At 44.4% G+C, this 27,493-nt stretch overlaps 2 protein-coding genes across 2 annotated transcripts in view; one reads left to right on the forward strand and one right to left on the reverse strand.

Moving 5' to 3' along the window:
• LOC119395934 (DNA mismatch repair protein Msh2) overlaps positions 1–11,323 on the reverse strand; it is a 108,533-nt gene extending 97,210 nt beyond the window's left edge. The window contains exons 1-3 of the mRNA XM_037662965.2: positions 11,114–11,323; positions 7,278–7,327; positions 4,659–4,694 (exon numbers count right to left, since the gene is read on the reverse strand). Of these exons, the coding sequence (XP_037518893.1) occupies positions 4,659–4,694; positions 7,278–7,327; positions 11,114–11,147 (120 nt within the window). The 5' untranslated portion in view covers positions 11,148–11,323. The remainder of the gene's footprint in view (positions 1–4,658; positions 4,695–7,277; positions 7,328–11,113) is intronic.
• A 187-nt stretch (positions 11,324–11,510) lies between these two features.
• On the forward strand, positions 11,511–25,167 carry LOC119395935 (28S ribosomal protein S31, mitochondrial). The gene is made up of 8 exons (XM_037662966.1): positions 11,511–11,574; positions 11,755–11,965; positions 12,772–12,869; positions 15,748–15,930; positions 17,268–17,486; positions 19,561–19,634; positions 21,985–22,131; positions 23,885–25,167. The coding sequence occupies exons 1-8, from the start codon at positions 11,531–11,533 to the stop codon at positions 24,172–24,174; spliced, it is 1,266 nt and encodes a 421-aa protein (XP_037518894.1). The 5' UTR covers positions 11,511–11,530; the 3' UTR covers positions 24,175–25,167.
• Positions 25,168–27,493: the final 2,326 nt, after the last annotated feature.

The following is a 27,493-nucleotide window of genomic DNA, read 5'->3' on the forward strand; positions in this document are numbered from 1 at the left end:
AGGGACCGCGAAATTGTCCGAAAAATCGGGCAGTGCGAAAAAACAAATTCGTGCTTTTTTTATTCTGCTCAAACGGTCAAATCGCCACAGCCCCGTCCGAAATAGGCTTAATGCCTCCCGGTACACTTATCAGGCATTTTGGTGTGCGCCCACGCTCTCGCAAACACATTCGGTACCTGCCGCGAACTCCGCTTAACTACGTGCCAGCCGCCACTTGCAAATTTGCGTCTCGTGAATGGTGATGAGCGCCGCTGATACCAGCAAAGCGCGGAATAGATTACGGCTCTCTCGCATGGAGCGTTTGGAAACGATGACACGGAACACAGACTGTGGCGGAAGAGCGGACGACTCGTCCGGCTTTCCCCAATGCGTGAGCATCGGGAAAACACTTACCCCATGAAACGAGCGCACGTAAACGATTCGGCGATGCGTGTGCGCATCGCCGAAGCTCCACCAATACACAGCATTTGCTGCCGTGTTAAGCTGATCGTTTCCAGTTGTGCACAGCACATCGCCAACGAAGCTGACGCCGTCACTGTACTGTTGCGGTACCGTATGCCCGCATGTCATGAAAGGGTTCGTGATGCCCACTCCAGTGATGCTACTGGCTTAGGCCACTTTGGAGCAGCTTTTGGAGCAGGCAAAATTGCGTTTTGGAGCAGCAAAACTAGCTTTTGGAGCAGGTGCTCTGCCTTCAACAATTCATTCTGAGCCGAAGAATTCTTAAAAAAGTAATAAACATTGACCACAGCAGCGTCAACATCCGAGCCAACAGCACTCAAGCCGCGGGCAAATGAGTTGTGCACTTTGTGCAAGCAGCACTCTCCTACATCTATGATGTCAGTGTATGCTTCCTGCATCTTTTTTCTGAAGCTTTTCATTGCATTAGGGCCATCCGTAGAAAAGCAAATGACATTTTTCTGCGGCAGGTCCATCATTGCTCTCCGCACTTCACTAGCCAAAATTTCCGAAGTCGCAGAGCCCAGCCGGAAAGACTGTAGGTGTTCCACAACTCGCTGCATTTTGTTGGAGAAATGCCTAACTACAACATCAAGTTGTTGGCACCTCTGTTCACGAAGAGGGGTCTCGTCAATGCTAACAGATAAAACCACATCCGGCTTGTTCAGCTCGTCAAGCACAAGTTTCTTGAAATACGGCCCGAGGCCATCACTAACTATGTAGGATGCCTTGAACCTCTTACAACTAAACTGCTTCGCTGTTTCGGAATCTCCAAATAACTTGGGAAACAAGGCAGTTGCTGTGTCGGCCCACGAGTATGGGATGCCCTTGAGAGTCATGCCAAGCACAAACAGAGTTTCTGCGTTTGTCACGCGGTTACACTGCAAAACGTTCCATGGACTGCCGAATTCCAAAGTCGGCTGGATCGTTTTCGGCCACTGCAGCCCACCTGAAGCGTCTCAATGACGACTGGTAGCATCAATGTGCAGTTTCATGGCTGCATGTCGCTTGACTGCTGCTACGCCATGTTGCCTACAGTTGATGCTTTGATTACAAAAAAAAAAACACAAAACGCAGTTCCTTCATCCGCTTGACAACACCATATTGATACAGTATAACCTCATTACAACAGACCTTCATAGTGAAGAGGATTTTGGTCTGTTGTAAAGGGAGTATGTAAAATCCAAGTACTGTTACAACAGACTTTCATGTAAATACTGAATGGGTCTGTTAAAACCGGAGAGAATTACGAGTCACAAACATGGTCTTATTTTTAACGGGGGACAAAAAAATGCGATTTTTGGAAAATCGCATTTTCAGTTTCTGTAGCCCATTTTTCTATATTATTCCAAAATATCTTCAATGAAAACTACATAGAAGTGCTATAAAAAATTTGTTTTGCGTCTGCCGACTTGGCAAAAATTGCGGAAATATAAAAAAAACGTTTTTCAAAATTATAGCTCGGCAATGGCGCAACTGGGCGCCACTATTTAGGGCTCGTCGTAAAGAGCATTTCTCCGCGTTCAAGTTCTCCGTTTCAGCTGGCTCCTCCATTCAGTAACAAGCGTACGAAAAACACGTTTTGGCTGCTTCTGCGGTATTACCGCAGAAGCAGCCAAAAAGTGTTAATGCTCGCTTCGGGATCGTCGTCTGCTGCTTGTGCGTTGCGAGGTCGTGGCTGTCGAAAATTGCGCTACTTAGTGACGCGTTCGCACTCGTTCTGTGTTTATGGGTCGACGATAATTTGGAACGCTTTGCAGCTGCAAGCGGAAGCTCAATCATCAGATTACGATAGCACGCCGCACTCGTCGCGAACATCGCATACGTGCGACTAATAGCGTTGACTCGTTGGACCCGCTGTTCGAGGTGGTTCTTATCAGCACTTCGAAGCTTATGACGAAGACCACCGCGGGACAACTCCTTGTACTCGCAATCGAGCATGACGTACTTTGAAACATCGGGCACCGCGGCCACGCACATCGCAACCGCGCTTTCTACTAGATGTCGTGGTTAGGCCTAACTCCGTTCACGGTGCCGATGTACGAGCCAAATCCGAACTTTGCGGGCAAGAACATCGCGCTAGCGGACATGCCAAAGCGAAGAAGCCGTAATGTCCTTCGTCTCAAGCAACGAATCACATTGCCCGCTGGCTCCTCAGAACCGCGGATGGGCATTTTGCGCATCGGCAGCGGACACCCCGGCCAAGCTCGCCGCGCAGCGACCGCGCGGAGAATCGGTAGCAGTGGCTCGCAATTTCGCATGTCAGCGTCCCAAACGCAGCACCAAGCAGGCTGCGCGCCGTTTTTTTTTTTTTTTTTTCTTTTGTCGCTACAGCTAGGCATAGCTGATCAATGACAGACCGGGGATCGGCGACCTTCGTTGTGCGCTGCTCCCGTCCCTAAAGTATGCTAAGCGATGTTTGAAGTCGGAAGTTAATGACCGTGGTAGAAAAGTCCGCTCTAAAGGAGTCCTGACCACCTTGCTGGCCTGAAATTTTAGTCAATTATATCGGAATGTCCGTTGTACCAGAATCCATTGTAAACGAAGCTCAATCAATGGAACTAATACGGAGGTCGGCATAACGCCGCAAATTGGTATGTAATATCCGAATGTCTGTTGTAAACAGATCCGTTGTAACGAGGTTATACTATTTAGTCTCCATTTTTATCACTCTCATGGAGAACGTCCGCGTACGTCCGCGTACAGCGCGATGTCGCTCTCAATGGGGGAACCTCATGTAGTTAGTTTCATTTCTGAAAGTCAGAGTACACCCCTTTGGCACAGGCTTGGTGCAGAATCGCCAAATTTACAGGAAATGTAGCAGGTTGTAGCAGCCAGGGCACTTTGGCGCAGTCTGGCGCAATTGGCGCAGCGGTAGCATCACTGCAACATGCACACCCGCGCAGCTGCACACTTTGTTGATGCTGTTGCTGGTAATGACGATTAATTATGCCTCCACACTTTGTGATTGGTGGTCCTTTAAACCAACCAATCGTTGCGCAATGCACACGTTGGAATGCCTGGTACAATTCCACGCTTCGGCCACGCAATATTACATGCGTTAAGGAGACTACGCCCTACATGACACTCATATAGGTTTTTTTTTAGGGGCGAAGCTCCTCTTAGTCTAACCTTGTCACATGCTGAAGCAGGATCGAGAGTTGGGCTAGTTGGTGGATGTTCAGCCTTTTTTACAACAAGTGCATAAGTCATCCATCAATCATTGTTCTAGATTAGGAAAACAAGTATCTGTTAGACAAGACATGAGTAATCTGTTTGTGTTGTTACAACCGTGCTTGGTCTTGGTGACTCATTGATCTGTATATATGTTCTTTCTTTTTCGAAAATAAATTTAGTTGTGAGTTCAGCGCTGAGTCCTTCTCTTCTTTCTGTCCGTGTTTAACCCGTTGCGCTGTCGATTATATTACGATGATAACCTTGTCACGCGTCCGGCGTAAGGCGTAACCAGCAGTATACTACGACCCATCACCAATCCTTTGCAAACTGCCCACTACTTCGTCTTTGCAACCATCCCACTACGATCCATCACCGATCCATTACTTCACCGACCATAAAGCCGTTATAATGAAAGGGGAACGGAAGCCACCTTTGCAAACTGCCCACTACTTCGTCTTTGCAAACATCCCACTACGACCCATCACTTCACCGACCATAAAGCCGTTATAATGAAGGGGGCTATCGCTTTGATTACTGCTGGGCTAAACCACTGAAGAATTCACGGTGTAACCATGATTGCTTCAGGAGCTTCGCCCAAACTCTTCATCATTCACCCGTGGATATGCTGTGAATTTTTTTTCTGAAACAGTTTCAAGTAGTGGCGTGGCTCTGTGGTACAGATCACATGCTTGCCACGCAGAAGTCTTGGTTTCAACTCCCACTGAAACCAAAGATTTTTTTATTATTTATTTATTTCTATCTCCTTTGAATTTTCGCTCATGGAGAACGCTGATTTTTCGCTCACAACCAACGCGGCCGCCGCCAATACCGGAATTTCTGCGAAACGAGCTGCTCTTTAACACTATCGCGTTAAAGGTGGCATCCACATCTGAGATGCCATAAAATAAATTCTAATGCGTTAACACTTTAAAAAGGATTACAGCACACACAGACGGGGACAAAGTGAAGGAGAGATGGGACATTAACACTGCTGTACTTGTAGTGCGGAGCAAAAGACTCACATTTCTGTCAAAGAAACGGAATGTTGTCGCAGGTTTCTGAAAAAGAGAGGCACAAGAATAGACAACATTGAAGGGGCCACAAAACAACAGCGACACCTATTTCTGTCAGAAAGAGAAATCTTTACGTAATGAAACTAGCCTTTTACCATCAAGCATATGCAGATTTTGAAGAAGTCGTTTCACCCATTAAGTGCATGAACACACTGCTTTTACTAATATTTGTAGGCAACTCTGATGTTCACTACTCAAAAGAGTTGAAGAAAGTACCAGGCACCTCTGAATGCCTTGCTGCAAATCAAATCAAGATACACGCGTTGCTACAAAGCTCTCTTGTTCAGCATCCTATTAAGTATTAAAGTCATGCCCTTGCTATTCTATGAATTATAACTAAAGGAAACTCCAATAACATAATTGGGTTGTGTTTTTATTATTTAAATAGTCATTCTGACTATTTAGATAATAATTTCCACAAATATTTGCACAAGACATTTTTGTTTCAATGTCTTTTTTTTTTCCCGGACCATTAATCTTTGATGTGCGCCAGTGAACTTTCACAATCAACACAGTTAACAAAATTTTTGAACATGTGCAAGAGTACGATTTGTGCATGTTGGCCTGTCATTTTTTCATGACATTGCCATAGTGATGCATTTCATTTGTACATTTATGTCTTCCCTTTCCACAAAATCCTTTTGGAGCCCATGTGTGGTAAATTACACGGAAAGATCACAATGGGAAATGTGCAGCACCTACAGGTAGCGCAACAGTACACTGCGCCAACATGCCACCAGAGCCACGGTGGCTGCTTCAGTTTCCACCCGCGTGCTACGAATTTTCGTCTCCCCGTCTGCTACGCCCGTGTTGTATGTAAAAGCGTGTATGCGAAGGCGACAGGTGTGGTAAAATGGGTAAGATTTGAGAAAGTTAATGGTATAGGATTTTCTAGGACCTGAAACAAAGAGAAAAGACATAAATTTAATGGAAGCAATCATGTTTTCCAACGCGACAGAAGTAAGCACGGATGAGCGATAGAGTGTATTGAAATGGTGATGTGCCCGGCAGGCCAGCTTAAGCCTGAAATCACACGCCATCGTGGTTTGTATGCATTATGTCTTATCATTTTGCCTGCTTATTACTAAGCAAATGATGACCTTTGCGTTGGACATGTGCTGTAGCGTGATCCTAAGTCTTTGACCACTTAATCCAATGGGCGCAAGAAAAATGTACGATCGCTGAACCAAGTTGCAATTTGTGATGCCTTATAGCAGTTCCGCGAAGTTTTCTTTGCTGTTGTTTAGTTCCGTTTGTGGACGTTGCTCGGGCTGCACGAGTGGTTGAGTAATTCTATTACATGGCAGCTTTGAATGTAGTATCTTAGCTGTCCCACAGCAATATTAACGGCGTGATACGGCTTCGCTTGCACGCGCAGTGCTGTCAAGGAGCAAAGGCAGTACAGGTAGAGTAATATTAAAATTCGCGGTCCCCGATGTGCTGAGCATTCGAGGCTTGTTCCTGCGCTGATTTCAAGACTTGTGTTCAAATATTTCAAATAATTGAAGTGCCGTGCGAATAGAATATTCAAAGTTTCAAATATTTGCACACCCCTAGTCGTTTTCCACCTTTTGCCTTAGCATGCGTGAAGGCCACGCAGATATACTAAATAAAGCCTGGCAACACTGGAGGCAACACAGGATACCATGACACACTGGCATAACCCAGCTTCAAGTTCAGCAGGAAAAGAAAAAGTAGCGATGAAGTTGAACAGTAGCCCTTAAGGTCTAAAAGTGCACGATGGGTTATGAAAGGCACTGTACCATAGCTATGCATTCATACTGAACCCGTGTGGATTTTTAATGTGCACCCTACACTCCATGCACCAGCGTTCACACATCCTGCCCTCATCATAATGCAGCCATTGTGGCCAGGATTGAGCCTATGGCCTAGATACCAGCAGCATGACGCCACAACCACTAAGCTTTAGTGCAGAGTGAAGTGAAACTTGAAAAGGCATGACAAAAACGAAAACCCGCTGGGGTAGCTTAGTGACTAAGGTATTAGGCTGCCAATCTCAATGATGTGTGTAAGATTTTTAGTGTCAGTGGCCACATTGTGATGGATGAAAAAACAACCAGGTTCTTACATTTCTCAAAGTGGACGAAATTGACCTGGAGTCCTCCACTAGAGTGGACCTCGATATCTTATCATGGTTTTGGTACACGAAACCCCAGACTTTTTTTCCTTTTCGTGGCAACGAAACAATTTGCGTGTTGCACCTCTATAGCAGAGATCACACGAAAACATTTTGCAGCGATCATTTATAAGGAAATGCCTCATAACATTATACACAACACACACACGCTAACAAAGTGAAGAAACAGTGCATACAGTAGGATGAAGTAACAAGGACGCCACAAGCACTGACTAATGCTCACGGTGTCTTCCTTACTTTGTTGGTGTTGCATGCACTGTTTCTTTATTTTGTAAGCATACAACACCAACTAGCCAAGCATAGTTTCCTTTTATAATGTGCACTTTTTTCAAAAGTTCTAAGCATTGCTCATTTAGCTGTGTAATGTGACAACAAATTATCACGAGCACTGCAAATAAAAAAAGCAGTACCTCTGGCAAGGACTTCAGATACTTGAGAAAGCCGGGGTCTTTTTCTACCTCTGTGCAATGAAAAAAATTCAGAAGAGGACACTTCAACAAAACACTAAAAAATAAAGCACAAAATACTGCACGTCAAAGAAGTTTCTTTTTTTTTTTTATTGCTTCATTTCCATTGCAACAACGTAGTCGTAGATTAAAATGCCACAGGTTAATATAATGTCCTGTTGGTATCTGCCTCTTCATTAAAGGTTAACCTCAATGTTGAGGCAGCGCAAACAAAATTATATGAATTACATAGCACTAGATTGGCATGTTTCATCCTGTAAGTATAGTACACTTCACCAACCCATACATTAATAGCAATAATAATTGTTTATGGCTTATAAAAAGTATTTAAAGAGAGCAGATAGAGCTACTTCATTTTCCCTTGCTGATAAAGTAGTCGGAAGTGGCTTAGTCAAATGAGGGGGGGGGGGTGTTCAAACCCCCCTCCCCCCCCCAAAATTTTTCACATTTGTATGTGTTATATACATGCACACATACATAAAGTATGGTTGAATCCCCTCCCCCCCCAAAATAATTTCTGGCTACGCTACCGACTGTCAGCATAAAAAATTTAGGGTGGCCGGGCATAAAAGAACTTAAAATTGCCACACACTCAGCACATGATCCGACAGTTGCATTTATAGACTGTACCTGTGTGTGCAAACAACACAGTCTGTTGCAAAAGTTTTCAATGTATATAGCAAGAAAGTAGAATGATCAAGACATGGAGAGAGCAGCTGGGGAAAGGGGTACCATTTAGACGACATTATTAACGATTATCTGCACTTTAAGAAACCCTCCTCAATTCAGTCAGAGTCGGCCTCCCTTGCCCAGATAAGATAAGGACGATGCTGGGAGGTGCTCTCTACTGTCTTCTATCCTGGCTTTTAAAGGGACACTAAAGAGCAAAACGATTTTTCTCATAATAGTCAAGTACTCTTTCACGATGCCAAAAACACCACACTTGCTGCGAGAAGACGCTTAGTAAGTGAGAAAACGTGCAAAAACAAAATGTGGGTGGCGAGGCCACCTAGAAGTTTCCGCACCGTTCGCCGTGATGTCACATGCTTTGACGGCGCCTACTAGGGACTACGTAGTTCCTAATTGGTAAAAATGAAGTACACTGTCCTCTGAGGGGGCCATAGACTTAACATACCCGGTTTGGGATAATTTTGTTAAGCCAATGGCACCAAAATACGATAAATACACTTTGAAATCAGTGACATCATGCGGGGAGATTTCGGCGCGAAATTTAAAAATGAAACTTTGAACTTGATTTTCTGCTCTATTAGTAAACCTATGATGGCAAAATTAACAACATTATAGTTCTCAGAGCACAATTTATCGATCTAAACCAATTCATGGTTTCTCTTTAGTGTCCCTTTAAAGATTTCAGGATTGGAAGTAATGCAAAGCGCTGCCTCATGATTTTCTTCGGCAGACCTTCGGCAGTGGACATTACAGGGTTAACCCTGTAATGCCCACTGTATCGTATTTGATACATTGAATATAATGCCTCAAAAAGGTAAAAAACCCGTCAAAGCTTCATGGAAAAGCCGTTATTGCACATTTAACATGTTATAATGAAATTACACTTACTCATTTAATCAAAGTAATTATTTTAATTAAGAGTAATTAAGTTAAGTTCGAAATAAAATTTCACCCTTTTTTTTTCTTAAAATGAACTTTACAAGAAGAGTAAACATGGTGAGTGTTTTCTCACAATTTTTCTCAAGGGCATAACGCCTTTTGGGCATTACAGGGTTTTAAGGAGACGACACAAACACATCAGGCTTATGCAAAGGAAACATTATTGCTTTGCAGGTATTGTAATCAAGCCCAGTTCTCTCTGCAAATGTTACCGATACAGGCCACTACTCTACTTACATTAGGCTACTACCCACGAAACACGAAACCTCTATAAAACGTTTTATAGCGGTTTTAAACGTTTTAAAGACGTTTTATAGGAGTTTTGTATTTCATGGGTACGTAGATCTTTGTTTCTTAATTACTGCTCTTGCCTCATTGTCCAATGTGTTTTAGCTAGGGGTGTGCGAATATTCGAAAGTATCGAATATTCGTCGAATATTACATTCGAAATATTCGTATTCGATTCGAAAATTGTGTATTCGAAAAGTTTCGAATATTCTATAACTTCGATTATTCAAAAAATTCGAATATGCGATTCGATTATCATGCATAAAATAACTCGTCTTCCACATTTCTGCTGCATTCGTATAGCTAAAAACGTTGCCGAGAGGAGCGATAAACATCGCAAGTACACGGAGGCACAATATCTGCCTGCGACGAGCGCCCCAATACGTATGATTTATTGCTGGTGCATCTCCGACGTGCAGCGCTGTTGGCGATCATGTAACCGTACATTTTCAATATTATGTGGCCGTAACGTGCCGCACTACCACTCGTTCACTATGCGGGACCACTTCTGAAGAAAGACAGTGACCCATGAGACTGGTGGCGGACTGTAGGCACTTTCAGATACCCCAGTCTGGCAAAGCTTTGCCCCATGTACCTCCCTATACCAGCCACTTCTGTTCCAAGCGAGCGTGCCTTTTCAGTGGCAGGGGGTGGGGGGGTTGCCTCTGTTAGAAGGGAGCGCCTGCTGCCTGATCATTAGAGCAACTGATATTTCTTCATGATAACATCTAGTCATTACTTTCATTGTACCGTGATATTTGCTTGTGTTGTGATGTGCATTGTGCTAGCCTGGACATTGTGTTCTGGAGATAGCAGTGTATGTTATGTTGCCAGTCAGGCTGTTGATGTTTTTTTTCAAACAGCTACATGTTAAATAACATATCGTTACTGTGGAGGCATTTTTCCTTTGATATTCGATTCGATATTCGAAAGTGGATATTCGTATTCGAAAAATTTGATACTCGCACACCCCTAGTTTTAGCATCAACAAACTATCCTGACTGTGAAAATTCAGTCCTCACCATTACCACTTCACTCACTGGATTTGAATCATCCCCCCTCCCCCTTTTTTCTCTCTCTCTACTTGCCGTGGTGACAGTGACACACTTAAACATACTTTTTCTTGTTCCTTTAATCTCCGCATCCAACAAAACATTTTGTTGCAGGCATTGCAACGTCTTTATATCTTTATATGGCTTTTAAATAACGAATTAAAGATCTCTTTAAAAAAGAGAGAGAAAAGAAAATGTAACTCGCAGACAAGCATCCAAACACTCTTCGCCCATTAAGATCCGGAGCAAAAGAAAGATTTTAATTTCAATAGTGAATAGTGGTGAGAGCCGAGTTGTCAGAGTAATCACTCGACTCAAAAGCAGGCAATCGGGCTGATGGCGCGGAGTGAATTAACCGCTTGAGTAACATACTAACACGTTTTCGTTTTCATGGCACCTTTTCTTTCTTCTGGGGGCAGAAAGGTACATTAACTAGGGCAAGACCCAAAGAACGGGTGCCTCTGCGTGCAAAGCATTTGTCCCCTATATTTTCGTTCACAATCAATCTTCCCACAGTGACCGTCGCTTGCAACAAAATGTTTTGTTGGATGCAGCGATTAAAGGAACAAGGAAAAGTATGTTTGAGCGTGTCACTGTCACCACGGCAAAATATTTTACTTGTTTTCCAGTGTCTTCTGAACATGTCTCTTGTTTCTAGAAGGTTCAAATGCAATCTGCACCGCATTACAAGACACCAGCAGAGCATGCTGACGCGCGCGCGCACGGTGATCGCCTCTGGAGCAGCGCTTACCGCGCGCCCGTCTCCATTCATGCCGCTCGTGCGCGAGCGCGTCACGTTAAATGTCTTACCCGCGATGTCAACGTTCGGCAACAGCTCCGCCATTGCGATGACGCTTCCTTTGCTGTCACAGAAGGTGCTAAAAACAACAGCGGTTCACGCACGGAGCTGCGAGCAGCCGAGGCTCTTTGACAGCGCTAAACGCATGCGTTATGACAACAAACAAAAGTCCACACATTCAACAAAACACGTGCGCGCGCTCTGTTATAACCATTGTTGCCAACATGACTAACTCTACCCGTCTCTACCTAGGCTTGAGCACACGTTTTTAGGCAGCGCTTGGCGCTGCTGCATGACAAAAACAAGCCCCAAACTAACATAAACTGTTTTAGTTTATTTTTCTGAAAAGCATACTTCTACGAGTAAACTTCAGCGCAGTAACTTTGACACAAGTGGCACTCCAGTTCCGGTTCCGACCCAAAGTAAACATGGCGGCGTCCATGTGCTGCTCGCGCATTGCATCGAGCAAGAGGTATCGCGCCTGTGTAACCGTTTAATCTACCTAAACTGTTGTATTCGTAGCGGCTCTTTTGCTAGGGCAAGAACAAACGATATAGCAAGAACAGGCACCTTTTGTCGCTAATTTTTCTTTAGCGACGAGTACATTGCTATCTGGGTGCGCTTTAGCAGACTACCGCTCGTCTCATTGCAGAGCCATGCTGACTAGCGTGCGGTACGCTCTGCGTCCTCGCGCGAAAGCGTGCCGATGGGGCTCGCACCTTGCCAGGACCTTCTGTTCTTCAAGTGGCAAGAGCTCCGACGATTCGGCAGGCAAGAGCGAGCAGCCAGCCAAGGACGAACCAACAGCTGACCAAAAGAAAGCGGCGCTGGACAAGCTTTCGGCTCTGCTATCCGACATGAAGGTCAGGAGCATGCACTGCACGCACTCTACGAAACTTGTATTCAGAGTCTCCAAACGCTACTCTCCAGAAAGCGCGCCCACTGTCCGTTGCTGCAAGTTCTGTAAATTAAGTATGTACTACTCTTCGAGACTGGTGGCGTGATGCTGCTGTACTTTTTCGTATGAACGAAACTGAGAATCGCGGCCTGCTTATCCGTGGTCACTTTAGCTCTAATGCACACCGACTCATCTTCGCCTTTTAATTCAACCATTCGTTTGGATGTGCTTCCCATTCCGGCCAGAAACGCTGAGCATCTGTGGACTGCAGCGCAGTTCAATATCGGTGTCCCACGGTTACTTTCGACCGCGATATCGATCCCAACGTGTATGTAATCTCGTGAACGCGATTGACTTATTTGCTCATGCTACGGAAGGGAGCCAATCGCGTTGGAGAAATTCTATCCCGATCGGGCTTGATGGCTGTCGAAAGCGCATAGCTTATAACGGTATAACTCGCAGATTTCATCGATAACAATAAGTCGTGAACGTTAATCAGTTTTGCGGATAGACCTCAAGGCGCACGAGCTTACTAAGGAAATCCTTACGGATTTCTTGGGGAGAAAGCTTCCTACTTAACGCGAAATTCTACCATCCGGCATTCGAACACGGAACCATTGCCGTTCCGTAGTGGTCGCTCTACCACCTGATCTAATCAGTAGGATAGCAGATGGCATGTTTTTCCCTTTCATTATAGTTATGTGGGTGCATTCCTCAAAAAAACGTGGAACATTGACAGCATGATGACTAAACAGTTTGTCCACTGTGCAGATTGAGTCCGTCGCAAGCACAGATCCCAACAGCTTGTCTTTCAAACTGGCCAAGCCTGGGCTGCCTAAGAAGCCAGAGCTGAAGGAAGAAGCACAAAGGTGAGGCTGTTTGTATATGTGTGTGTGTGTGTGTGTGTGTGTGTGTGTGTGTGTGTGTGTGTGTGTGTGTGTGTCCTGTTATTTTCATGCAGCAGCTTGTTTAAATATGGGCATTAGAACTGCTGGCGCGTCATGGGAGTAGCTGTGTCAGCATTCCCCCTAAACCTAGTTTCAGTAATAACCATGGCAAAGAGAATTTGTCGGGCCTTCGGCCAACGTGTGATGTTTAATATCTTGAAAATTGGCTGTGCTGAAAGCCATGGTTGTTGCCGAAAACTGTAATCCACTTTCTACATCGGCTACTGCACCATTCTACGATTTCTTCAGGATATTAAAATACCCACTTGGGTTTGACCGCACGCCCTGTCATTTGCATCTGCTTGGTTATTTGTTTCCAACATGGCATCATGCCTCCCTAATTTTACTCCACTGAGTAAGTGGAGTAAAAACTAAAATTAGGTTGGTGTCAAAGGGGCCCTCAAACATCTCTTCTTTCAACCTGAGGAACATAGCTGAATGAGTGTGACAGTATTCAGTGAATTTCCAAAACAATTTTTCTGAAATACGTAATTCAAATGGTGCTGGAAGGGACACTGAAGAGAAAAACAATTTCTTTCACATTAGGAAATTAATTTTATTTTTCACAATACCAAAAGCACCACTCTTGCTATGAGAAGATGCTTGATAAGCCAGAAAGCCTTTAGAAAGAAAAGTACTGTAGGCGGCAGTGTTGCTTGGACATACCCACATCAGCTTACCAAGAAGTTGTACATTTTGAACTTATCTGCTAGCACCTACATAAATCGTTACTCGTGAAAATGATTGACATTGTGGTGTAAGGAAGCCAGAGACCTCATGTAGAAAGTGTCAGGCAATTTTATTGAGCCATTATGGCCAGAATACCCAAGAAAAGATATTTTGAAATCTGTGATGTTGCACTGACATTCAAGTTTTCAGTGCAAAATTCAGAAAATGAAACTTTGACCTTCATCTTTTCTTGTAATAATAAAGCTATAATTCCAAAGTTAACATTTCTGGAAAATGCTTCCTGAAGCAACAAATGACCGTCAAGAATATGAACAGGACACATTAATAACTTCTGTTTGAGTGTTCGCCAACGTGTGAGGTGTGTGCATGAGCAATTTTTTTAGAGTAATTCGTAAACTGCTGCCCATTGCCTATCATCTGTGGGCTGGCTTTCACGCTAGTTATGATGCCGTTTATAACGGCCAAAGAAAGGCGGCCTTGACAGCCCTCAGAGTACGCAAGCAATTTACTATGCGAGATTGACTGCTCAAAAAACAGTCGTGATCTTCGGGGTGCCATTTTGGTGTAAAACAATAATCATGCTCTTGCTTGCATATGTTTCCTTTCCTTAGTGTCGCCTGCTCGGTACTTCCAGGTCTATCAGTGTGGCATAAAATTCTTAATTGGAAAGTGGAGCACTGAGTTTTCAAGCAAGGAATTGAAAGCAAGCTAAACAACAGTTACATTTTTGTGTGTCGGAACAGTTACACTGTTGTGTGTTACACTGTCTTGTGTTACATCTGTTAGTTATTTCATTTTGCATGCTATACCACGATCACAATGTCTGCCTGTATGTATTTTTCTGCAGTTTTTTTTTTTCATAATACTACATCGTACTTACTTTGTTTCTGTGTTATGTGCAATTCGCTGTACCCCCTGTTATGGCCGTGACAGCCAACAGTATTTGGAAATAAAATAAATAAAGAACTACCCAAAAGTGCGCAGCTGTCATTCTATGTAAGAATAATAGTGCATCATAGAAATAGAGGTTTGCATCAAGAAAAGAAAGTGATGGGATGCTGGAGTACAACAGATGAAACAAAACACGATTATTAGTAAAAGGCTAAATGGCTACTGGGGCGTGGTCTTGTATTGTTCTATTAACAGACATTATCACTGCATGCAATTGGTTTAGGCTCGCGCATACATCTCCCATTCATGACGTTTGCACGAGCTTTGACCAATCACATGCAATAACCTTTGTTCGTTAATGTTTTTTTACAAAATTGTGCCCCTGTCTGTGTTCCATTTCAAAAGGGACACCACTTAACATCATCATTGATTCATGGTGGAAAGCAAACCAGCGCGAAGACAGGGGCAGAAACAAAAATGAACAATGCAAACAGTGCTCGTGTCGTTCGTCTCTTCTGCCCCTGTCTTCGCGCTGGTTTCCTTTCCACCACGAATTGAGTGCAACTAGACAAATTTGCAGTTTTGAGGGGTGCTGACAACATTTTCCGAAGGTGATTTTACACTGCCATACAAATCTCCTCTATAGAGAGACAGCTCTGAGCAAGTGTGAAGCTCAGCAAATGCTGAAAAGATATTTTGATATCAAAGTCCATTTTCTCATGATGCACCTACCAACATCGACACTAGCTTGACGTCAGGCTACAGTACTAATTCTGGTGACTTCACGCAACAGTCTGGCTGGTTGTGATGATGTCAGGTACCAAAACTTCCAAATGGCCCCTTGTGCATCACCAACGGAGCCACGGTGCAGAGCAGCTGTGGAAACGTCACAATATCATGCGTGAGCACGTGACGAGGAGCTCATACCGTGTTGTGACGTCAGGGTACAGTAGGTACCGAAACTAGCTTTTAAAAACTTACTGTAATTACTTTTCCTGTTTGCGCTCACACCTGACAGTACATTTTCTAGGCTCTTGAGGGCTTGGCCTTTCATTTGACGCAAAGAAACGACAACTGAAAATTTTGTCACAACTCCTGTACTCCTTTAAATCATCATTGATAACTCGCACATACTTCTCCCATGCATCTCGCTCATAATGAGGCTTCCAATGCTTGGGCACTGAAGTAGCCTTAGTGTAATGTGTACCTCTCTGCCCAGGACCAAGGGCTTGGGCAAGGCAGTAGTGCAGGCTGCCAGAGAGGTAGCTGCCAGCCTGGGCAGCAGCAAGGAGCAGAAGGAGCGGACCGAGTCGGAGCTGCTGGCACGGCTTCGTGTGCACGCACAGGAGAGGCAGGGAGACCAGCATGTTGCTCCAGAAAAGGACAACACAGCCACTCTCAGGTGGGCGTGGCTTCCTTCGTGTGACCACATGCAAGCTGCAGTAGTAGCTCAACCTTGGGCTTGTTGCTGGCTTGATATTGTTGGATGCACCCAGCAGTTTCCATCAAGGGAGGTAATGTGAACAGACTAGTTGAGGGGTCAGAATTCCTTCTCTCCTGTTACCTTCGTTTCCTTCCTTGAAGGTATTGGAAATATTGAGCAAACATGGGAGCAGTCAAATGTGTAAGCTGTCCCTCGTACTGGTGAAAGGTAATTGTCCGCCTCGGTGAAACAATGGTTACGGTGCTCGGCTGCTGACCTGAAGGTTGCAGGTTTGATCCCAGCCGCGGCGGTCGCATTTCAATGGAGGCAAAATGCTAGAGGCCCATGTACTGTGCAATGTCAGTGCACCTTAAAGAATACCAGATGGTCAAAATTTCCGGAACCCTCCACTACGGCGAGCCTCATAATCATAACGTTGTTTTGGCACGTAATATCCCAGATACGATTCATTATTATTGGTGAAAGGTAACAATGTGATGCAGAGACAAGGCATGTTATGGCTGCAAACAAGCCATAGGTTCACAGGAGGAAGGTCACTTTAAATAATTCCGGCGTGTTCTTTAGGGTTCAGAACCACAGTAAGATTATGAAGAACACCATAGTGGAGAACTCCCCGACCAGGGTTATTCAGTGCCACTTAAATCTAAGTACATGGGCGTTTTTCAATTTCGCCACCATCAAAATGCAGCTTCTGTGACCAAGAATTGATCCAGCACCCTATGTCAGCTCTAGCCACGGTACCTTGTTCAACCACTTCATCAATGCACGTTACGGTATTATTCGCGGTGATCCCTCACAGAGATAACTTCTTATACTCCTCTCATAAAAGCAATCATTGCTTTTTACTGGAATGAATTGATAAAACATTTATTGCACAAATTGCATCATATACTAGAATTAGTGGTGGAGAGGATTATGTGGGTGCCTATACCGGGACTCCATTGGACTGAGCTGCAACCCCCGCCCGCTCCACGAGGCTCCACTGATCCTCAAGAGCTGGGCTGGACAAAGCCTCCTCCCACACCTCCGACATCGGCTGCGCAATTTGCGCGATGCTTCAATTAGACTGGCAGGGCCAAACCATGTGAAACAGGTCAGCAAGGCTGCCACAGTATTTACACATTGCACCGAATTGTTCTGGGTCGGGCTTCATCATGGCCGGGCTTCTGTACGACATGGCTTGGAGCCTGCGCAGAAGACTGTGCTGCGTGCATGGTAATGGGACAGCAACAAATTAATGCTTTGCTAGTGTTTAACGTTATGCCTATGTCTTCTCCATACATTGATGCTTGCAGCGACCTGTTCGTCGGCATGAAGATCGAGCGTAAGAAAGCCAAGCAACAGGGAAGGCAAGAGAGTGGTGCGTACATGCGTGGAGATCGCAGCCGCAGAGACCGCGAGCTTGGCGCAGTGCAGAGCGAGTTCCTACCAGGCACCATCGATGCACTGACGGAGCAAGTCAACAGGGACACAAAGGCTGCCGCACGACGACAGTCTGCAGACAAGCAACAACGGTGAGTTAACCCGCACTGATAAACGAACTCACGAAAATTTTTAAAGAGCTTATTGCTGGACTGCCGTATAAACTTGTGTGAGGCCTGTGTGTTTTTCACTCGTTTAAGGGCTGTGTGTGTGTTTTGTTTTTTGTTAAACAATTTTGAGAAGGTGCAGCTCTTACATGCGACGAGGTCATTTAGTCTGATTTTTCTTACTATTAGTATGAAATCTGCCATAATGCCACATGATTTGCCACTGCCACAAAATCTAACGCTACCCTTTATATAATGAATCTATTCATTGATTCATGCTCACCGTGCAGTTAGCTGTTTGTCTTTACTAATGCTGCCACTGCTGCCTTCACTTGGTTCTCCAGTTGATTAGGTCATATTCAATGCCACCACTCACAGAAAGCAGGGTTCTCTAGTCCCATCTATGGGACTAGAGAACCCTGCTAGAGAACCCTGCTTTTTAAAGGTTTGGTGATTGAGAACACTGCTTTTTAAAAATTTGGTGATTGGAATACGTCACTACTTTTGATACATTGGTTAGGGTTTCCTTTTCTTGGCTCTTGTTCTTGGTTGGAATATTTTATTCCAAATTCTGGGCTGCCAAATTGGGAGTGCAGCCCTCAGACGGATATTCACCTTCAGGAGTCTATACGGTATAATTGGTTTAACAAGCTCACAGAATATTACACAGATGACACAAAAGTCAGACACTGCGCTGTAATTAGACCTTATCGCTAGATTTAACGATTGCTTTTAAGCTCTTTTTTATATACGCGTGACGTCACAATATCTGTATATGTTTATGTGTATGCTGTCTGCACCAAGTGAACTTCAGTTGAGAGTAGCGTTTGTTACGGTTCTGTTCTTCTTTCGTCCACGTTTTAATATGCACTTAGAAAATTCGCCGGAGTGTTTTATTTTATGCGTGAACTTTCTAGGCATTGAATCATAAAGGCATGTCCCTACAAATTCTTTGTGGAATCCTTGCCAGCCTTCACATGTCATGCTTTGTATCGTTTTATGCACTCTTTGTATCCACTTTAATGGAATAGAACATGCCCGCTATAGAAAAAGGCTTATCTTCACATTGTTGAGCCTAGGGATGGGCGAATAGTAAATTTGAGGCTCGAAGTGAATTTGAAGCAAATGTAGTGATTTAGTAGAATAATTTCGAATCAAATACTTTGAATAGTATGTAGTACGTATTATAAAGGAAAATGAACATTTTTGTCATGTCCCAACTTACTTGCACAATATTTTTGGGAATTGGAACTAGGCATGTGCAAATGTCACTCTTTTGGTTCGAAGGGAAGTGGAAAGCAACTTTGAATAGTAGCAAGATTTCAATAGCAGTAGGATGCAAGTTATAAGCGGTAAAATATGTTATGTTTACAATTTTCTACACTTACCGCGTATAAGCCCAAATAACAGGCTTTTAAACTTAGAAAAATAATTACTCCAAGTGAGGGTAAATGTACAGTGTGGTCCACTCTTAGAGGGAACACGCGAGCGTGTGGCCGGCTGTCCGCGGAGCGCTAACTGCTGGCGAGATCTGTAAATGCAGCGCACGCGTATAGATTCATTACGGCGTTCAGGTGCGCGCCGCTCTTACAAGTGTATGCGCATGCGCCGCATTTACAAATCTCGCCGCTAGTCAGCGCCGCGCGGGCTGTCAGCCACGCGCTCGCGTGTTCCCTGTAAGAGTGGACCGTACTGTACATTTAACCTTGAAGTGCGGCTTCACAGCAGTGCAGATTTTTCTTGGATAGGTGGTTTCACAGCATAGCACCCCTTGCTGCAGCGAAACCACCTTTACAGGCATTTTGCATGCGGTCAAATATATGTCCATTCGCTCATTTCGAATGATTTACATTCGAGTGGAAGCGAATTCGAATACTGTAATATTCGTTGGAATGTTCGAAGCACTCGAATATTGGCCCATGCCTAATTGAGCCCTGTGGGCATAGTTAGGCTAAGTGACTCCAGTTAATGGTTCCTGTTAAAAAGCATTAGAAGTGCTTCTTGCTGATATCTGCGGTTTTTTTTAATTTCTTTTTCTTTCTCTTTCACTGTTGCACAGCATCGAGGAGAAACTAGAAGTTGATGTCGACAGACGGCTTGGCATCTTCTCAAAGGACATTGAAGAAAACACAGGTATGTCTGGCTTCAAGGGAATGTCATCCAGTGTTTAATCGCTTAGCCTGTTTCAACTGAAAGGGGGCAGTTTGGCTAAGAAAGTTCAGTACAACTTATTACCTCAAGGACACTCGGAGGAAGGTATTCGATAAGAAATGTTTACATAGTAATTGACAAAGATAGCAAATATGCAAAAATGTAGCTGATGAGATGCAATAAAATCTTATTATTATAAAGAGCTCATGAAGCACCCCTTGGGCTTGTTGAAAAAACACAACCTGCGGAAAGCTGACACGGCTATGAACTGCTCTGCAAAATATTACAGTCGTGCGCGCCGCATAAAGGCCACAAGCGGAGCGCGAAATTGCCGTTTCCTCAGGCGCCCTCTTTTCAAACAGAGGCCGATTCTCACTCTCGTCGGTGGGCGGGGCGTCTGCCCGTTGACGTCGCGGATCTGCCTGTTTACGTCGCAAGAACATAGCATGCTTATTGGCCAATAGCCAGATGAGATGCGCTTCTTGCCACGGGGTGCCGCCACTTGCCCGCGCCGCACTCCTCAGTCTGCTAACTTTACACGGTAGCCGCACTCGCGCATGCGAATCACAGCAGGAGAGCGATCGCGCTTCATGACGCGCGCTGACGTAACTTCCTTCCCCCGAGCCATCCCTCCCTGTCTAGCTTCCAGTGCGCTCGTCGGCACGAGAAAAGAGAGAAAGCACTGAGAGCGTGCGCCAAGCCCCCGTAACTCCGCTGATTCTTGACGGATTCGAGAAACTTTTGCGGCAATTGATTCGGGAGGCAGTAAACTCCGATACTGAGGTCATTAGATCATTACTTGGAAAAGTGGTTCATGACCCCTTTAATGTAATGCTTTTCAAGGTGAAGGGCATATCACAGTCCAACCACAGGGATGAAAGATGTAATGCTTTTGTGGCATTATTAATCCACAAGTAAAGGCTTTCATGCAAGCATCTTGGGTTGCACTGTTTCGCTTTGCAACCTGCTTTCTCAGATGTATGTAAGTGGCAAAAAAGTTTTCCCAGCCAAGTTCGCAAAGTTGAGTTAGCCGACACCTTCATGTGTTTGCTACCATGCAGCCGCAGAAACAAGAATAATTTTTGGGGTTTTACGTCCCACAACCACAATATGAATATGAGGGACGCCATAGTGGAGGGCTCCGGAAATTTTGACCATCTGGTGCTCTTCAACGTGCACCCATATCTAGGTACTCAGGCCTCCAGCATTTTGCCTCCACTAAAATGCGGCTGCCACGGCCGGGATTTCGATGCCATGACCTTCAGGTCGACAGTCGAGCACCATAACCAATAGACCACTGTGGCGGGTAGCCGCAGAAACAGTGGCTTAGCATGGGTAGTTCTTTGTTGCTAAGTCTTGATATTAGGACAGTGCCCATACACACCTGTTTGTATACCAAAGAAATTCTTGCTGTTTCCAGATATGTTTTGAATGTGCTGCAATTAAAGGTATAGCTTTCTTATGTTCGAGTACCATCTGAGCTCGTGTGGTGGTTGCGTATGTCAGTCTGTGTTCTTTGTTTAGTTTATTCCTTAGGAACCGTCTTTTAAGCTTAGCATGTAGGATTCTTGAAGATTCTTTCACCTCATGAGAATTTGTGTCTGTTGAGATAAATCATTTTAAAATATTGGAAGTCATGTTAAAGGCAGTCCGCTGTCAAATCATTTGGTTTGCTACACTACTACTGCATTCAGCACCTGATGTCTGCAAATCATTTGAATTCTGCCAGGGCTTTATTAAAAAGGGCCCTTTCATCCTAGCGGTGTGTTGGGCAAGGCACTAGGCCGAAGGCAGGATTAAAGAATAACTGAATTAAAGTTTAGGGCCGTGTAAAAAACTTAGTTTTGGACAATGAAAATTTGGGGCAGCTGCTGTGCGGACTTTTTTTTTCTTTTTTGTAGTGTTACTTTTGTCCCAATTTTCTCTTCAAGTATCGATCCTATGTCTATGGAGTTGTTGAAGAATATAATCGATAATTCAGTATTCCAAATCAGTTCCACAGAATCCTGAAATGTGGAGGAAGTGTTACGAATGGAAAAATTGGCATCCATCCGTTTGCAGCATAAAGCTGCGAATAGAAATCCACATGGATTTCCTTGTAGCTTTGTGCTGCAGACAGCTGTATGGCAGTGTTCCCTTTCATAATCTATCAGCAACAACTGATTTATTGTTTCACTTTAGTGTCACTTTAAAAAAGTTGTAGATGCACTTTAGTAGCTGTGACGCTTCATTCAGTAGATGGCGAGGAGCAAAGTGTCTACAGTGTGGAACAAAAAGAACATGCACGTACATAGCCAGCACACTCCATCGTCCACCTTGCAAACACGCGCAGACGTGCCACAACTGAAGACGTGGGAGAAACTACAGCAGCGTGAACTGCAACTGTTGGTCACACCACCACCCAAGAACGCTTACGAAGAGATGATCCTCTGGACCGAGCAGGGCAAGCTGTGGAAGTTCCCCATTGACAACGAAGTAGGTCAGTACTGTTTCCTGCCTCCTCTTACACACAAGAGCACATCGAGTGAGCATCTTCGTGGCTGTCTGAGGTCGTCCACACCACGGCCGCCTGATAAAAAAAAAAAAAAGGTGCGGCCTGTTGCGTCAGGCTGAAACACACGGGCACAAGTGGGAACCCTGTGTTGACAGTTTCGTCCGCATTGGCGCTGGTAGGCATACAGCCACGTGCCTTTAGAAGAAAAAAGAAACAAAAAAACTAGGAATGTGTCGTGCTCGAGACGTTGTAATTGCCCACATATGGGCATGCCGAGGAGCCTCTGCATTTCATGGCGTCTTTGAACGTCGGTAAAGGATGTCAACATCGGGTACCACGAATTTCCGTGCGACACAGAATGGTGTTAAAAGTTCTTATGATAAAATAAGATATCGTTTCGAAAGAAAGTATGTATTGCATTCAGAGGAGTCCTGATGACATGATCCCAAATAATATTTGCCAGGAGTTCGAGGCTCCTCAAGAAAACCGGCAACACAAAAACCCTGGTACGTTCTTTAAACCACCTTGGCGTGAGCCGTCTTGTGGCCCCACCGGGGCAATAAGTTCAACTAGGCAGCTTCCGCTGTTTTCTTGGCACACAATGGGCTGCACCTTTTGTTTTTTTTTGAGCAACCGTGTCTACACTTTCGCTAGTACAGTAGACTCCTGTTAAACGAAAGCTGAAGGGACCAGGAAAATATGTTTCATTTAACAGGAGTTTCGTTTACTGAGAGATGAAAAGGGGTGCAGAATTCAAGCACAAAACCAATCACGTTAGAGGCAGTTGTTCCATTTAAGCAGCAATTTCATTTAAGAGAGTTTCGTTTATTGAGAGTCTACTGTAGCTTTGCTGGTACTAAGTATTGTATACTGTGAATGAGCCACGCACGCATCAGGCAATGCAAAAATTGAATGCTACGTTTTTGTGGGTGTTGTGCAAAGTCACTGAATACCTTGATCCATGCTAGCAGCGTGATAAAACCATGACACCAAGAGGAGATGAACAGCTGTGGACCCCACCAAAGCCGGTTGGTCAGTGGGCCAGTGGCCTTTATGCCAGTGGGCGAGTGGTCCTTGTGTCCTATTTTTATCGCACTTGGTAAAAATTGTGTCCTATTTTTATCACACTCGTAAAAATGGATCAGTTTAAACAGACTTGCTTTAATAAGTTCGTTTTTGTACCAAACCAAAATGAACAAAGATGAACAAATACGGAATGTGCTTGTGCCCATTTCATCTTTCTATGTCTTTGGTCGCCTTGACTTGGTGCGAAAACAGAGTTATGGATCACCATCACCAACTAGCTTATTAGTTTGCTTTAACAAGCTCCACTGCAACAAAGCCACGTAGCGTGGTAAAGATTACAAAATAGTGCAGAGAACTAATGGCCACGCAGTGAAGCCTACTACCTGCAGCCTTTCGCTAGCAGAAAACGGAACTGCCAGACAGCTCAAGAATGCAAAGGCCTCGTGGTTCGACACGCAAACTATGAGAAAGAATGTATGAAAAATAATACGTAAGTTTTCATGCATTCAATGCAGCCTTGAGAAGACGTTTGGTAAACGCTCGCTTTTCACAAGACACTCTAAGATATGCGGACTCGGATTCAGTTTAAGCATATTTTGTATTTTGAATTATTGATACATCAGTAATATTACGCAATGCCCCTTAGAGTTTGACATGTCCAGATTTGGCTGTATCGCAGATGTGACGATAGGCCTTTCCACAAATGGTGCAGGTCTGGACGAGGAGGCACAAATAAGCTTCGAAGAGCACGTCTTCCTGGAGGAACATATCACGGACTTTCCCGAGCGCGGCCCCATCCGCCACTTTATGGAGCTGGTCCTGGTGGGCCTGTCCAAGAATCCACACATTTCTGTCCAGCGCAAACGCGAGCACATAGAGTGGTTCCGTCAGTACTTCCGTGCCAAGGCCGATGTTCTGCGTGCTTCGGGAGCACTGCCCGAGGATGGCGAGTTCTTCTACTTGGGCCAGGACAAACAGCAGAGCAGCATTGAGGCCAGCTGAACAGCAGCTATAGGTGAATGTGATAGCACCACTAGGGTGCACGTGCCGATCACTGTTCATCTGGACGCAATGGACGACTAATGTGACTGTTGTGCATAATGTATTTTCACGGCTGAGAGTGACAATGTTGGGTGCAGACTACACACCACATGGCATGCCGAAATTGTCGGAATTCGTTTCGTGTGGCTTTATTTGAAATGAGAGACATAAAATGCATTTCGTGAGCAGACACACTATGTATGTGCATTGCCTGTCCCTGTGTCACTGCAGTGCAGCACTGCAATGGCCCAATGTTATTGTCTAATTCTGTGACTGAGGCCAGGCCTTCCTAGTCATTGCCAGAAGAGAGAGCACCAGAATGAACATTTCAGGCCACGTGCATGGTGTGAACGCATGCAATTCTGCTTGTTTTAGTGGTACTCAAGTTGATGTTGACATATTTAAAGTAAATTCATCTGAGCTTTGGCCCTATGTAAAGGCAGCAGTTGCTAATAAATATGCAGGAACCACTGTTTCGTAGCTTTGTAGCCAACAGTAGACATTCTTGATAAGGCAAGCTCTCAAACTAGTCGTGCTCAATTGAAGACGCTTCTTCGAAGGAGCTTGTGCAGCTGAAATCTCAAGACAAGCTAAGCTGTCATTTTTTATGCCTGATATCAGTAAGGCCAGCTTGCTGCTCAAAAATATTTCTTCGAAACAAATCTGCATGTACCACTCGTGTCGTTCAAGCATAGCAATTTCTGAACTAGCCGTTGCAAAAACATGGGCTAAGGTAAAATGAGCAGACCTAGAGCCACAAAATTTCAACCACATTGCAGATAATTTCCTCCTCTCTCAGTGTAATGAAACATGATGCGCAGATTATGTAGTATTCCATCAACCTTCATGGGCCCCCATTATAAAGTGCTGCGACTTGCTTCGAAAGTGTCACATTGTGAGCATGTGTTGTAGCACAGCAAACAATAAAAAGAATTTTTAAATACCTTTTCTTCATTACAGTGTCCGTTGTAGTTTCTGAATGAGTGTTTGTATATGTATATGGAAAAGAAATATGGTTACATCAAATTATGATGGACTTGCTGTGATGCTATGATGGACTGCAGCAGGTCCATCATAATTTGATGTAATGTAGTCATATATGGCTCAATTTGATGTAATGTAGTCATATATGGTTATATGAAAAGAGTTGTATAAAATAATTTCATGGGTTTCTTGCAGTTCATATTTCACTTATTCTATAAAAATAATCAAAATGCAACTTTTACTGATGGGCTTATGAAGACTAGTGTTATGCAAAGAAAAAATTTATATTGCCACGCACACTTCATGTAACCGATTATTCAAGTAACCGATCCGTTACACGTGCAACCACTGCCTTGCGTGCACCGCGCCAGAATGTCGAATATTCCCGATTATTGTAGATTGTTCTGATAAGCTTGAGCGCACAAGATGAACAGTACAGCTTATTCTGGAAGTAACGCGGCCACCAATGATTAGGCTGGAATCTTTTATGCCACATGTATAAATTCCAACGCGCCTTACCGCTGATCAGATTACCGACGACTGATGACAGTGCTTGCCACTATCAGTGCACAAGCATGTGTTGCTTGTACTTTAATTTTGCATTTCCAGGGTGCAAGTTTGCCTGAATAAAGAGTTTCATCTTGAACATGCCGATTGCCACCTTCTTCAACGCCACGACCACGTGATAATATATTTCTTGTGAACCATGTTGTGAAACTTCTGTGGTGAAGGCCTCATCAGGAGACATACGAGTCTCTTTGAAATGCGGAGCATTTCTTAGTCGCGCCTGTGGTGTCGGCGGCGCTGTCCACACCCCCACTGCGCATGCTCAGCTCATCTCGTGCCAGCAGCAAGCCTCTCCTCTCCCTCCCTCCTCTCCCTCGAACGCAGGTGGTGTGTATATAAGCGGCGGAGCGCGCGTTCGGAATTCAGTCAAGGGCGTCTTTACTTGGCTTTCGCTTGACTTGATGCTTTGCTTGACTCGAGTAGATGCGATGGAAGCAACAGTACCTTCAATCAGCATCCCACCACTCGTTGAAGGCTACGTTACGCCACCCTCACCGTCGTCGGCGTCAACAACAGCAAGCAACGCAGAAGACAAGGCTGCGAAGAGACGAGCATACGACGCTGAACGCAAGCGTTTGAAGCGAGCTGTGGACCCGGAACTTCGTGCACGCTGGAGCCGTTCAAGCCGTACTTGGCTGTGCGCATCGCGTAACAATTAAGCATTCCCAAACCATACCCAATTACGCAGCATTCACGCGATACCCCCACCACTCTGCGACGCATTTACTCGAGTTCCCCCCGTGGGAAGATGCGGGCGACTTTTTTGCTTTTGCCTTGCCTCATGGACATGCTTCATGTTATGTAACTATGTCCAAAATAAACAAACTAATTTATTTCTTGTGAACCATGTTGTGAAACCCTGCTGAGAAAAAGGAATGGTCTTGTACAAAGAAAAGCAAATTTTTCACAGGATTTTGTGGGTATCCAATTGCGGAAATATAATTAATTTTAAAGTTACGTTTTCAAGCAGCAATAAGAGGCATTAAACAGCATGACAAGTGCATTCAGTATTAAGTTACCAATTTTGCTTTTCTCCTGTAGTTAGGACTACAACCACTTCTTGTACAGGTGGAACACAGTGCAATTTCGATCATAATCAAGCCTGATCAAATTTGAATTTCATGACCGTGATTGACACCTTTCTATATCATGCGCAAATAGGAAAATTGCAACCAAGAAACTCGATCCTGGTCATAATCAAAAGTGGCCATGTAACATCAGTATTGTATTTTTTGCAAGATTTTATTTTTTAGTGGGTTCAAAACGACCTGCTTTAAATTTTGCAGGAAGACATGTGGTCTTGCACATGTGTTCTTATCAACAGAGAAAGGGAAAACCACTTTTAAAGGGGTACTGACATGAATATTTTAAGTTGTAATTTTTTGGTGTCAAATGAAAGGTCAAGCCCTCAAGAGCCTAGAAAAGCGTGAGTGCGCCCTGAAAAACTAATTACAGTATGTTTTGAAAAGCTAGTTTCGGTTCCTACTGTACCCTGACATCACAATACAAAATGAGCTTCTCGTCACGTGCTCGTACAATATATAGCGACGTTTCCACGGCCGCTCCGCACCGTGGTGACACACAAGTGGCTCCTCTTGGAAGTTTTGGTACCTAACGTCTTCACAACTAGCTATACTGCTGCGTGAATTTGTACCAGAATTTGTACCAGAATTCACCAGAATTTGTACTGTAGCCTGACGTCAAGCTAGTGTCGATGTCAGTAGGTGCC

The sequence above is a fragment of the Rhipicephalus sanguineus genome, chromosome 6 (genome assembly GCF_013339695.2).
Source record: "Rhipicephalus sanguineus isolate Rsan-2018 chromosome 6, BIME_Rsan_1.4, whole genome shotgun sequence".
NCBI lineage: Eukaryota > Metazoa > Arthropoda > Arachnida > Ixodida > Ixodidae > Rhipicephalus > Rhipicephalus sanguineus.